Here is a 14,572-nt window from a genome sequence, read left to right on the forward strand (position 1 = left end):
AATGTTACCAGTCAGGATGCTCTCTATTGCTCCGCTGTAAAAGTTGACAACTTAGCATGGGAATTATATTGTAAAACATTTATGAATAAATTGTTCACTTTAAACCCTAAATTTGCACACCGCCCATATTGTGGGCTGGAATTTTCAAAGTACCTTTCCCCATTAGTTAACTTGCTAGCTAACTTACCACATGTCACAATTTTCACATTGTATGTATTTGAATAATTAATGGATTTATTTGGCAAATTAATGGATTATGTCCACTTAAGACATAGTAAAGACAGCCTGAGCAAATTTTATTCCCGTTAATTCCCATGGTAAATTTACACCTTAATTATTCCCGGAATTTTGCAACCCTTGTAAAGAATCTACTTTAACATTTTAGATAGTTGTCCAACTTTCAACTACAGGCCTTCTCCTAACCCACTGAGCCGCCTTCTTCTCGCCTTTTCCCCTCTCTTGCTTTATGTCACAGTGGATTCACGAGGCACATGCTTGCCTGCTGTCTGATAATCTCTCCTTTGCCAAAAGCATCTCCTGATCAATCTGATTTCCTGTTTTCATCTTCTTGATTTCACTGTAATTGTTTGATAGAAGCTTCCAGAGAGTTTGAACCTTTTTGGACAACTTAAGTGTTCATAAATAGTGCTTAAATCACTTCACCTTGAGTACTTGACTTAAAGTCAAGTCCAGGAGCAAAATAATGCAGGTTCTTGTTAAAACAGATTGACAGGAAATGGATTTTAAGGCAAATACTACCAAATTAAAGGTGGAGGTCACATTACCTACCCAACAAATTACTACTACTTTAACAAGATCGATTCAGAGTTATTTGTTGCTTGGTCAGGTGAGTTCTTGTCTCTATCTTGTCACACTAAAATTACACCCATAACTGTCTATCACCCATTTCTGAAGGGGCAACCATGCTAATGGTTGTGTTGTCTATTTATATTAGCAACACTCCAAACCGGCAGCATCTGTTTTGTCTGACCTTCCGCAGTGATGACGTAAGGGTATTTGTAAGACTTGAAATGGGGGTGTCACTCATTCGCCTACCTATCATTGTAGAGATGCATGATTATCTCGCACCGATTAAGACCAATGGTGAAAAGAAGTGCATGAGCATCAGATTAAAGGGTGTCGCAAGGATCCTTTTGTGATCATTGAAATTGACATTTTTTTTCTTGAGCTCACACCTCCACTCTCCCCCCCTGCAGGATCAGTATGGTAACTACGTCATTCAGCATGTTTTGGAGCACGGCCGACCAGAAGATAAGAGCAAGATAGTCGCAGAGGTTCGTGGGAAGGTTCTTGTCCTCAGCCAACACAAATTTGCAAGGTAAGTAGTATATGTTTTAATGTAGTGACAGATATGAAGACTTTACTGAGGTCTACCTATGTATTTAAATTTTCACTGTCAGACCTCAAATATTTCATAAACCAGTACATAGTTTTATTTATTTGAGCACAGTAAAACAACCAAATCATTTATCAATCATTTTATTTCCACCAATAATAAAAAATAATTTTAATTACTTTATAAATTAAAAAAACACGCTGTCTATAAAGCTTGATTTTATAAAAAGTAATATAGATATATAGCTAGCTTGATTCCAACCACACATACACTACCGGTCAAAAGTTTTAGAACATTTATTGAATTAATTTTAGCAGTTAAAGTCCAATGAATAGCTTGAAATGGTACAAAGGTAAGTGGTGAACTGCCTGAGGTTAAAAAACAAAAAGTAAGGTTACCCAAAACTGAAATGTACATTTCAGAATTTTACAAAAGGCCTTTTTCAGGTAACAAATGGGTTAACAACGTAAAGCTGTTCTGCAGCAGTGGAGGTTGATCAAGCTTTGAAAGTTGGTGCTACCAATTCCCACAGGTGTTCCAACTTGTCTGGATTACTTACAACCCCCTCTGTATAAAAGTATTGTTGGAACACACTGTGGTACCATACCCTCGTGAGCATTATTTGAACAGTATTGTACTGCAGAAAGTAGTGTGTTGCTATAAAAATGGCGGGGAAAAGGCAATTAACAATGGAAGAGAGACAGACCATAACACTTAAGAATGTTGGCCTTTCCTACAGAGAAATTGCGAAGCAAGTCAAGGTGTCGGTGAGTACAGTATTCTTCACCATCAAAAGGCACTTAGAAACTGGCGGAAACTCTGACAGGAAGAGGTCTGGCAGACCCAAAGCCACAACAGAATCAGAAGACAAGTTTCTGAGAGTCAACAGCTTGCGTGATAGGTGGCTCACAGGACAACAGCTTCAAGCACAGCTTAATAGTGGTCGTGATAAGCAAGTCTCAGTTTCAACTGTAAAGAGAAGACTTCGAGCTGCAGGTTTCATAGGTCGAGTTGCAGCAAGAAAGCCATTGCTAAGACGTCAGAATAAGAAAAAGAGGCTTGCCTGGGCCAAGATACATCGTCAATGGACTACTGAAGACTGGAAGAAGGTGCTATGGACTGATGAATCAACTTGAAATCTTTGGTTCATCACGCAGGATTTTTGTACGCCGTCGATTAGGCGAAAGGATGGTTCCTCAGTGTGTGACATCAACTGTCAAACATGGAGGAGGAAGCGTGATGGTCTGGGACTGTTTTGCTGGATCCAGGGTTGGTGATTTGTACAGAGTGAAAGGCACCCTGAACCAAAACGGCTACCACAGCATTTTGCAGCGCCATGCAGTACCCTCTGGTATGCGCCTAGTTGGTCAAGGGTTCATCCTACAGCAAGATAATGACCCAAAACATAAGTCCAAGCTATGCCAGAACTACCTTAGCAAAAAAGAACAAGATGGTAAGCTTAAAAACATGGAGTGGCCAGCACAGTCACCAGACTTGAACCCCATTGAGCTGGTTTGGGATGAACTGGACAGAAAAATGAAAGCAAAGCAACCTACAAGTGCCACACATTTATGGGAACTTGATTCCATGATTTATTTTTTAACTTAAATTGTTCATGTGTTCTATTCTTTCATTTCAGAGTACAATAAGACATTGAACTGCATGAATTTCAATAAAAACCTGGAAAAATTTGTGTTTTAAAACTTTTGGCCGTTAGTGTACATCAGAAAAGTTAGGTCTGTGAAAAACTTTTTAATGTTGACACATTTTTAATACACCTCCCACTGTTGCAGTTTGGAACATCAATTCAGAATACATCAAATCCAACAGGCCTTACAATTTAATGTGTCACAAATACAATGTGGACAAAAACTGAAACAGATTCAAACATTCAGCCTTTCAAAATAACAAGCATCCAACATGACTGGCCAGTGCTGTGACTCCTGCTGTGTAATGCATTTGTAATTGAAGCTTTTCTGTCTATTTTTCCTCAGTAATGTTGTGGAGAAGTGTGTGATCCACTCTTCGCGTTCAGAGAGAGCACTGCTGATAGATGAAGTGTGCTGCCAGAAAGACGGGCCCCACAGCGCTTTATACACCATGATGAAGGACCAGTACGCAAACTATGTTGTCCAAAGAATGATTGACATGGCAGAACCTGCTCAGCGCAAAATCATCATGCACAAGGTTGGTAAAACTACTAAATCTGTGATTATGCAGATATGGAATGAGGGGGCTTGCAGTGTGGCTCGAAAGTTTGGGCACCCCAGGTAAAATTTTTTATTAATGTGCATAAAGAAGCCAAGAAAATTCGGAAAAATCTCCAAAAGGCATCAAATGACAGATTAGACATTCTTATAATATGTCAAAAAAAGGTTAGATTTTATTTCCATCATTTACACTTTCAAAATAACAAACAAAAAAATGGCGTCTGCAAAAGTTTGGGCATCCTGCAGAGTTTATAGCATGCACCGCCCCCTTTGGAAAGCTGAGACCTGACAGTGTCATGGATTGTTCTCAATCATTGTCTGGAAAGACCAGGTGATGTCAATCTCAAAGGTTTTAAATGCCCAGACTCATCTGACCTTGCCCCAACAATCAGCACCATGGGTTCTTCTAAGCAGTTGTCTAGAAAACTGAAACTGAAAATAGTTGACGCTCACAAAGCAGGAGAAGGCTATAAGAAGATAGCAAAGCATTTTCAGATGCCAATATCCTGTGTTCGGAATGTAATTAAGAAATGGCAGTCATCAGGAACAGTAGAAGTTAAAGCAAGATCTGGAAGACCAAGAAAAATATCAAGACAGAACAGCTCGCAGGATTGTGAGAAAAGCAAGTCAAAACCCACGTTTGACTGCACGATCCATCCAGAAAGCTCTGGCAGACACTGGAGTTGTGGTACACTATTCCACTGTAAAGAGATACTTGTACAACTATGGTCTTCATGGAAGAGTCATCAGAAGAAAACTTCTTCTACATCCTCACCACAAAAATCAGCGTTTTGAAGTTTGCAAATGAACATATAGACAAGCCTGATGCATTGTGGGAACAAGTTCTGTGGACAGATGAGGTTAAAATGGAACTTTTTGGCCAGAATGAGCAAAGGTACGTTTGGAGAAAGGGCACAGAATTTAATGAAAAGAACCTCTGTCCAACGGTTAAGCATGGGGGTGGATCAATCATGCTTTGGGGTTGTATTGCAGCCAGTGGCACAGGGAACATTTCACGAGTAGAAGGAGAAATGGATTCAATAAAACTTCAGCAAATTTTGGACGCTAACTTGATGCCATCTGTGAAAAAGCTGAAGTTAAAGAGAGGATGGCTTCTACAAATGGATAATGATCCTAAACACACCTCAAAATCCACGGTGGATTACATCAAGAGGCGTAAACTGAAGGTTTTGCCATGGCCTTCACAATCTCCTGACCTCAACATAATTTGAAAATCTATGTATACACCTTAAAAGAGCAGAGCGTGACAGACAACCCAGAAATCTCAAAGAACTGGTAGACTTTTGTAAGGACGAATGGGCGAAGCTGCCTCAAACAAGAATTGAAAGACTCTTGGCTGGCTACAAAAAGAGTTTACAAGCTGTGATACTTGCCAAAGGAGGCATTACAAGGTATTAACTCTGCAGGGTGCCCAAACTTTTGCAGATGCCATTTTTTTTTTTTTTTTTTTTTTTTTTTTTCTGTTATTTTGAAATGATGTGTAATAAAGTGTAATTTACATTAAGTGTAAATGATGGAAATAAAATCTAACTTGTTTTGACATAGTGTCTAATCTGTCATTTGATGCCTTTTGGAGATTTTTTCCATCTTTTCTTGGCTTCTTTATGCACATTAATATAATTTTTTTTTTTTTTTTTTTTTTTACCTGGGGTGCCCAAACTTTCGAGCCCCACTGTATATGCACATCAAACGGGTGCACAGCTAGTAACAGTTCATATTATTTGGACTAAGTGCTAAAAGCCTAAACAAATGTGCACTTGTTTTTCCATAAATGCAGTGTACCAATACCAATGATCAAATACATCTTCAACCTCTAACATCAGAACTGGACTGTTGCCTTTGAACCAATTTGAGTGTCTGAGCCAGATGTGGAAATATTTACTATTCTTTTGTAACTTTGAGTATAGAATATAGTCCTTTACTTTCACAAAGCACTAATTTTAAACTAATTTTAGAAGCTTGAACCAGTTCATCTATAGCATTTTTACTTCAGAAATGAGTTTAAAAATTGTTACTATAAAGTTTTTGATTAACTAATTGATTAATCCACTAATAATAATTTCAGTTCTACTTTGAATCTGCTGAAATTTGCCGTCTCTCCCTTCTCAGATCCGGCCTCACATTGCCACTTTACGTAAGTACACCTACGGGAAGCACATTCTGGCCAAGCTGGAAAAGTACTACATGAAGAGTGGCTCTGAACTGGGTCCCATCGGCGGCCCCCCAAATGGCCTCATGTAGTCATGTCAACATCCCGGGTCCCCTGAAGAAGTGGAGTAGTACGAGCCCCAAACCCCCCTGTTCCTACGAGAGATGCTCCTTAGCCATAGGGGTTAGCCTTTGACATCCTCGGTTATCCCATTTTTGGGGAATTACCAAAAAAAAAGAAAAGGAAAAAAAAAAAAAAAAAAAGACAAGTAAACTTCACCTAAGAACGCTGTGACAACTGATCCCTGCCACTCTGCCACCCCTGGTGCAGGTCCCCAGAGTGGCCCCCACAGTCAGCAGGCCGATTTTTCTTTCCTGGGTAAAGCACAAGCCCATTGTTAATGATGTAATTGATGTATTTCACTGGTTTTCATATTCTCTTGTACATTTAGTTTTTTACCTTGTAAATTCTCTGTAGAAAAAAAACGTATACACATTTGCTGAAATTTCCAATTCCTACAATTAACACCAGCAAGTGATTTTATAAGGCTAAACTGAGTGATCCTTTTAAAAAACAATTCCACTTGTTTTGTAACCAGACTTACTGTGTCAGCTGTTCAAAGTCTAGGCAATTGAATATTATATTTGTATATTATCCCATGCACAGTAAATGTGTTTTCCCATGCCAAAGCAGCTGATGGATTAGTTTATAATATAGCACTACATAGTATGGATGGATTTTAAACCCCTCCGTCCACAGGTGAGTACTATGTGTCCTGTGCCACAGTCACCCAGAGGTCTTCGAGACCAGTTTGCGAGCTTGGCTTTGGGGATTGGTGCTTTAGTCCAAGGTGGTAATTTCCAGTGGTGGCTTATTCTTGACCTCATTTTCCAGGCTAATGGGTGAAGGGGGGGGGTGTTTACCCCAGGAGCTTGTAGTCTGCCTGGTGTAATTATCTGAACAGTTTCGGTACTTCATTTTACAGACTGACCAACCTGAGCTGCTGCATTCACTGAGCCCCATTTAAGCCGTCTGTCCCTCATCCAGGTGATCACTCGGGGTTTATGCAAAATAAAAAGCTACCGTTAACTTATAGAAGTAGAGCATGAGGTTTGGTTATACAGTGGGTGTGTTACCTGGTATAATCTTAACATGAAATGACCGTAGTGGGGGGCTTTTTGTGGGGATAGTGGGGTGGGAGTGGGGTATGTGTTGGCATGCTGTGACAGGTTTTAATCCTTGGAATGATTTTTTTCTTTATCATGTTTTGTGTAACATCGGTCTTGTACTTTGAGATGAACACTGCCCTAGAAAGGCTATCTTTATGTACTGAATAATCATCTCTTGCGTAGAAGTAGTTTAGCAATGTATAGCATCTTTATGTATGAGTAAATTGTTGCTTTTGGGTAGGGGGCTTGCAGCGATGATGGAACCCCCACCGCCTGATGGTCAGTGTAGTCCAAAAAAGTATATATATTGTGAAGTGGAGCTTATCCCAGCATTGTACATCTGAGGTGAAATGAACTAGAAGTAGTGGGATAAGATGAAGAAAGGGATACTTAAAGAACCTTTTTTTTTTTTTTTTTTTTTTTTAAATGGTTCTGTTTTTTAAAACTTAATTTGTTGGGTATGCAAGTGCATCGGTGGAGGCTGGTGGGGCCATCGAAAGCTAAACAACTCACCTGTTATGCTCGTAGTGATGGCTTCTTTGCTTCATATGAATAATTGTAGAATACATGTAGTATATGTGCAGTTAATAAGTGTAAGATTATTAGTTTAATTGAGAAAAAAATGTCTAGTCGTGGTGTTTGACAGGCCTTGCTCTAAATTTGTAGTGATGCTTTTATTTCGTCTGTACAGTTGTACATTTGTAAACGTTTATGCTGTAAATGGGATGTCTTTTACACTTTTTGGGGAGAAAAAGGCAAAAATGTGCATTTTGATGTGTGTATATTCATCACTCCTTTACCCTTGAATATAATGTATACAGTTTTATTTGATCAAGTGTTATTTTAAAGGAAAAAAAAAACTTTATGGCTTCACAATCTGGCATGGTTTTTGTTTTTAATCTGTTATGGGAAAGGCCAGCCTCTATTTGTACCGGAGCTGTAACATCCACTGTTAGTCTTTCTGAAGTTTGACAGTTTAAAAAGAAGAAAACAAAACACTACTAAAACTGAGGCTGCATTTAGTCCTCTCTGCTACCATGGAAACTTCACAGGATATGACAAGAATTATTTTTGTACAGAAGAGTGCTGTATTTTGGAACAGCTTCTACCTTGTAAGCAAAAGCAATGTAAAATATTGTCAATTATATAAATATGAACATATGAGTTTTGTCACACTGTCAAAGTCATGTACATTTTCAGGTGGCCTTATGTACATTTCCAGATGTTAGATGAAGAAAACAACTCATTTTTGGAAGCAGAATTGTGACTTATGATTAAACTGTTCTTCTAACATTTGACCAGAATTGTTGTGGCTTTTCCTCATGTAAGGTATTTTTCAAAGCGTTTTAGCTATTCCCGTACATAGTAAACCGTTAAAACTATCCCTACACATGCTTAAACAGATGGAATTTTTGTAAAGTATTGTACCAACTTTTTGACACCGAACTTTTTAAATTCTGAGTTAGTTTGTTAAATGTGTGTATACTCAAGTATGGTATTTTAGGTACTACAGTATTTTACTTTTATACCTCTACTCCATTATATTTCAATTGAGTCTTAGTCTATTTATTAATTAAATTTAGATCAGCTGTGCATCGTCAAGAGTCAATTAGTGGTAGAAATACAGCTGTATCCAAATTTTGTGATATAGAACTTTTTACTATTACTGCACTATATTTCAGAGGTAAATGTACTTTTTACTTCAATAGATTCCAGCTCTACTCCTAGTTAGTATTCAAGTTTTACATACAAAACAAACTATCTTAAACATATAAAGCGTTGTTATAGATTACCCAAAGGTATATAAATTAGTTAGTAGCTCAACCATGCTCTTTTGCAACATTAGAATACTGCTAACACATCAGTCGTTCTGTATTACGAAGTCTGCGTTTGTTTGTCTGATGTAGACCTTGTTTTTACTCCCGTTATTCTACCATAATGTAGACCTTTAAATGGATAAACATTCAGGGAAGCCAAATATATTAATATATATGTATGTAGTCTTTCCTATAGTTTCTTGCAACTCAGTTTAGTACTTTTAATTTCAGGACGTTTATTTAAGTTATACAGACCCATAACATCATGTTATGATTTAAAAACGACAACAAAACAAATATAGATGTTTTCTTCAGGTGCCCTCGGTCAACATTTCAAGTTCAACATGTTTTATTGGTGGGCGGGGTTTGGGCCGTCCGGGAGAGGCTCAAGGTTCAATTAGAACACCTGCGGAGGAGGAAGAAGAGGACAAAATAAATTGACACCAACTCAGCTGCAACATGGGGATATCTGTATCTTTTTTGTTTTTAGCTTTGGGATTAATACATCCTATCAATATGTCGGTAAGTCCTTTTCAGTGTTAGACCATGGATGTATTATGAGAACGTGGTAGACACGTTTTGAACAGCGTAGACGGTACGTCAATGTCGTGCTCATGCACCTTTCTCACTTCCTGGAGTTAACCAGTGTTATAATACTGTACAGAAGGCCCTACGTGTGATTATATTTACGATGTTTGGACTTGTTTTATATTATAGCCTAAACATTTTTCTTCTTTTTTTTTTTTTAAGTTTTAGGCAGAGTTACAGAGTAGAATTTAATGTAGGCCTATGCTACAATATTCGGATTTATTCATGCTTATTTGCTTATTCATGTCTATGTAATTTCAATGAAACATTTATTTGTAATACTCATTAGAAACTAATTAGGCCTATTTGGTGTCACAGGGATTATTTTCAGTCCTTAAAACTCAATTTCAGATCAAATATTGTAGGCAGAGAATTGAAGAGACTAATAATCAAAGCCAAGTGTGTTTCAGCAGAGGACATCACACTTCCCATGTTGTGGATTTTACATCTCTTACCTAAATCCCCTATATGGCTTTTGGGACCTTTAGTAGGAATTCCTTATATTAGTAGGGCAGAAAACAGATATTCATAGTTCCACCATTCAATATATTTCATTATTGGCACTAATGGAAGTATTCAAAGTAAAAACACCAACATATAAAATATAATCCATTACAAGTAAAAGTCCTGCATTCAAAGTATTACTTAGATAAATGTACATCAATGTATCAAAGTATTACCAGTGGGATTTACCTAAAGTATCAAAAGTAGAAGTGCTCATTGGGCAGAATGGCCCTGCTCCCACTATTCCCATACTATTGTGCATATTATTTCATTATTAATGTGTAAGATAATTATATAACTTTAAATATATAACTTACATAGTTATTAACTCTCCCATAGTTTACAGTGTACCAAATGTTATAAATCTATTATATTGTGTGCAAATTATAATCCACAAAGTAACTATTAACTATAGCTATCAAATATCTGAGTAAAAAGTACAATATTTCCAATGGTGGAAAACGTGCTTAAGATAGGCTACTTAAGTAAAAGTAGCAACACCACAATTTTAAAATACTTTATTACAAGTAAAGCTCCTGCACTCAAAATCACAAGTAAAAGTACTGAAGTAGGAAAATGTACTTGAAATATCTAAAGTAATCATTATGAATAAAAGTTGCCCCCATGCCTGTTAAATTGCCATGCAGTGTAAATCGCTTATTTTGTCTGATCAACAATACAAAAAAAAAAAGATATTCCTTTTATAACACAGAAAAGAGAAAAACAGAAAATCCTCACATTGTAAAAGCTGAAATCAGATATTTGTTTAGATAGTTGTTTTGTTGTTCTACAAATGACTCAAATAATTGATGGATCATCGACATTATTGATGATTGATTTTTATTTATACTTATTGATTAATAAACTAGTTGTCTCAATTCTACGTTCATCCTTTATCCACTCGGCATGCAATAGACAAGAGTCCAGCCCAGAGTGGCCAGTCTATCACAGGGCTAACACACGCAGACAGAAAACATTCACACCTAAGGAAAAGTTCATCTTGCGTTCATGTCTGTAGACTGTGGGGAGAAACCCATGCAAAGACGAAATAAACAAACCATCGATCGATTTCAAGTTAAACACAAGGTTCCCTGTGTCCCTCTTAAGCATTAGTCCTGCTTGACAAATGTTTCCAGCTGTAAACATTATTAGTGTGCACAACTACAGCTGGGCAGCACAGACAGAATGAAGTGCCTAAGGCACTTTTTTTTTTTTTTTTTGGGGGGTTTTTCCCAGTACAACTGTTCAGATCTTTTTCATTTTCCAAAACAAATGTTATTTCATTCCTCCACCCAGTTTTTGGAGTATAGATCAATTATTCACTCCCTGTGTATAAAAGCTGAATAATATTTATAGTTTTTATTTCATTAAGAACAGCATGCTTTAATATGGTATATTGGTTACAATGGATACAGGCCATTTAATCTCCATCAATTAGTCTAGCAAATGAATATCCAGTACAGTTTTCAAAATAAATGCCCCCTGTTTAAGAAAATAATATATCAGTGGATTGTTTACTTAAAAAAAAAAAGTTTGTAATTTGCTTTTTTTAAGTTTCACGTTGAGCTACTACATTAACTGAATCACAAAAAAAGTGTTGAGTCCAAACAAAAGATTCTGTGTTGTCTTTATCGCTTTTCCAAATAGGTGGAGTGACTTTACCTTTTAATTTGAGCTATATTCTCTACTCATTACACTTTATTGGTGATAGCGATTGCATCACTATGGGTTTGTCAGCCACAGTGTGCTTTTGAGATTGTGGTACTTGAATGGGACTTTGTATCCAAGACATGATTCATTTCTTTATTGTCCTCTTAAGAACAGTACATTTTAAAGGCTTCCTTCACCTCTTGTCTGTTTTCATATGTCTTTTTTTATTTTATTTTTATTTAACCTTTATTTAACCAGGTAGGCCGTTGAGAACAGGTTCTCATTTGCAACGATGACCTGGCCAAGAAAAACATAAGCGTGCAAGACAACATACAGTTTCATATACAATAAAATACAAGAAAACAGAATACAATATACAATAGGCTACATAAAGTGCAGATTAGGTAGGCATTACAAAACCGGCGTGAAGGGAGGTGTAAGTAAGTCGGAGGATATACAAAAGTGATAAGGTAATAACAACATAATATACATGAATAGACAGTCTGTAACACTGCTGAGATGTAGTGAAGAGTCAATATACAGTTAGTCTGATAATAAGACAGGAAACAATATTGTGGTGGTCTGCATCTTTAAATATCCTCCTCCCTTTTTCTCCATGGAATTAGTTTCCTGTCCTTCCTGAAGATTTGGAGGGATCAGGATATGACCTTGAGAGTTCTGGCTCTGGGGATTGGTCACAACAAGGTAATGCTGCGTACCCCGCACAAGGACTATAAAATAGTTATAATCCACTTAACATTGTATCTGATGGCCATGTCATTATTTTTTTCCAAAAGCAAACACATCATATTTCATGCTCTTTGTCTCACCAGGTGGAATGGAAAACAGCAAGTATCACCCCAACAGCGAAGATGTCAGAACGTTTACAGCAAACGCAGTAGGTGGAACTAAGAATACGCTCCATGTACAGTTGTTTTCACGGATCTCACCATTTCTTCACCTTATAATGTAGATGGCAGAGCAGGAAATAAAGTTGTGCAACTGTTCCTACTTTTGTCTTTAGGCTTCTTCAGTCCTGAACTTTGACGGTGCACACAAAGACAACGGATCAGGATTTGTTGTTGTGGCAAACAGCAAGAGTTTCTTGGAGAACAAAGAAATCTTTGCCGGTACTTTGCAGTATGGCATGCTGAATTTAACAGAGTAATTCACTGTGTGTCTGTATTCTAACTCCATCGTTTATGTTTACAGCTCTTATTGCAGGAGGCGTAACAGGAGTGGCACTTGCAGCTGCACTGGCAGCACTATTAATCTACAGATGGCAGAAGAAAGATAATGGAGGATACATTCTGGGCCAGCAGAGGGCTTCAGACGTAGATTATTACAGACCTGACAGGGCACAAGTTGTTGTTTAACTTAAAACTTTCAGAATAATGTTTGTGTTCGAAGGCAGTGATTCTCAATGTAGGGTCCAGGGACCCCCAGGGGTCTGTGGCACTCTGCCAGGGCGTCTTTGGAAAGTTTTCAAATTCTTTCTGTTAAATTATCATGATATTAGTCTGGATCGACGACAGTTCATTTACCGGATAGTTTGCGGCGCTGCCGGTAGTTCTGCCAGATGTCCCTCACCTTCTGCTTTCTTTGTGTTTACGTTCTAAACTCTGGTCACTTTGAGAGAAAATTACGTTAAACCATGTAGCTAGATAATTTAAACCGCTCACGTTACTGTATTGTGTGAACAGTTAACTCAATTTAATATTGTATGTGGCGTTTTCTTTAGCGGGGTGCAAAAGTTTCGTCAAAACAAGTTCCTTCCCTAGACTATTTTGCAGAGCCTCCGTCGCTCCGTGTGGAGCTTAGCGCAGCCCAAGACCATTGTGATTGGTTTAAAAACATGCCAACAACCCCGACCGTTTTTTTTCTCCTATAAAGAAGTTTATTTTTTTACAAAAGCCTTCATAGTTCCAACAAATATTATTTTAATTTTTAAATCTATAATAATAACTACTATAAAAATTACTTTTTAATCGAACAAACCTGTAACTCTTAGAATCTGCAAATATGTCAAATAATACATTTCCATGTGTTGTTCTTTTACATAACTGAGACTATAGAAGTGTAAAAAATAGTCTACATTGAATCAGTCCAAGGGACATGGCAGTATGGTCTCTATCTAACAGGTCCTTGAGAATTGAGAAGCTTCTGTTCTAAGGTGTTCTAGGGTTCTCGCACTTAATGCATATGTTTTTGCAGTTCATTGATAATTTATTTACAGTATATTACAAAATATGAAGAATTATCTTTAGTTACTATCTTTAACAACGATTTAATTTGAGATTGCTTTATTGTACACAGGGCCATAGTAAGTAACACTGAGGATAATGAAGTTTTGCTACTCAGTTTAACTTTTTGTGGAAAGTGTAGTCAGCCGGTGCTTATATGACTTGTGTTTATGGTTGAAAGAAGATGGTCAAAGCTGCACTATGTGATTAATTAATTATTAACCATGTATAATACACTTTGCTATGTTATTGTTTTAAAGTGGCAGCTTTCAATACATTTTTGTAGCATTTAAGACCTAGAGTAACTTCACCAGAATGGTTTTATACAGAAAATGCTTGTCTTTTCATGGAAGACATTTTGACATGTAACAGTAGAAAAGCACAGATGTAAAAAATAAAATAAAAAATAAGAATGATGGCTGAATTCCATTTAGCTGCCTCCGTTTCATGATGCTGGTATTGTGCATGCTGGCTCACTGTCACACTTTCACATCTCACTGGGAAACTTGAATAGAACAGAGCCATTATTAACCTCATCAGTAACAGTGCTTTTCCTACTATGACAAGTCAAAATGTCTGCTATGAACATCTCCCCTTTGTTACATACCAAGTGTAACAGGGCCTATCAAAGCTGCATGCAGGACTAATGCATTTTTCTAAAATCCTGTCTACAGCTCTGGTTGTACCAAAAATAATTGATCCAGTGTGACAAAAACCCTCAGTGTGATCCCCCATTACAGTCAGAGAAATAGTCCATGTGATATGAGATACGAATGAAGAATCTGGAGGAAACTCATTTGAGGGTGTATATTAAATGTAAATAACAATTAATTATAAATGTATGAATTATGATCAGCTGCTACT

General features: G+C 37.2%; 2 protein-coding genes across 16 annotated transcripts in view; both read left to right on the plus strand.

Moving 5' to 3' along the window:
• pum2 (pumilio RNA-binding family member 2) overlaps positions 1-8,204 on the plus strand; it is a 29,241-nt gene extending 21,037 nt beyond the window's left edge. For all 15 annotated transcript variants that reach the window (XM_028605316.1, XM_028605325.1, XM_028605319.1 and 12 more), the window contains 3 exons: positions 1,218-1,339; positions 3,352-3,544; positions 5,698-8,204. In XM_028605316.1, coding sequence (XP_028461117.1) covers positions 1,218-1,339; positions 3,352-3,544; positions 5,698-5,829 — 447 coding nt within the window. In that variant the 3' untranslated portion in view covers positions 5,830-8,204. The remainder of the gene's footprint in view (positions 1-1,217; positions 1,340-3,351; positions 3,545-5,697) is intronic.
• An 889-nt stretch (positions 8,205-9,093) lies between these two features.
• Positions 9,094-13,351, plus strand: LOC114573409 (syndecan-3). The gene is made up of 5 exons (XM_028605599.1): positions 9,094-9,245; positions 12,092-12,170; positions 12,299-12,363; positions 12,490-12,595; positions 12,678-13,351. Exons 1-5 carry the CDS (start codon positions 9,183-9,185, stop codon positions 12,839-12,841), a joined length of 477 nt encoding a protein of 158 aa, XP_028461400.1. The 5' UTR covers positions 9,094-9,182; the 3' UTR covers positions 12,842-13,351.
• The last annotated feature ends 1,221 nt before the right edge of the window (positions 13,352-14,572 follow it).

This window comes from Perca flavescens, chromosome 18 (genome assembly GCF_004354835.1).
Source record: "Perca flavescens isolate YP-PL-M2 chromosome 18, PFLA_1.0, whole genome shotgun sequence".
NCBI lineage: Eukaryota > Metazoa > Chordata > Actinopteri > Perciformes > Percidae > Perca > Perca flavescens.

Excerpts from the sequence above, each read along its gene's own strand:
- LOC114573409 (XM_028605599.1), top strand. The coding sequence starts at position 9,183 with ATGGGGATATCTGTATCTTTTTTGTTTTTAGCTTTGGGATTAATACAT. Across the intron at positions 9,246-12,091 it reads TACATCCTATCAATATGTCG|TTTCCTGTCCTTCCTGAAGA; the intron begins GTAAGTCCTTTT and ends CCATGGAATTAG. Across the intron at positions 12,596-12,677 it reads GAACAAAGAAATCTTTGCCG|CTCTTATTGCAGGAGGCGTA; the intron begins GTACTTTGCAGT and ends TTATGTTTACAG.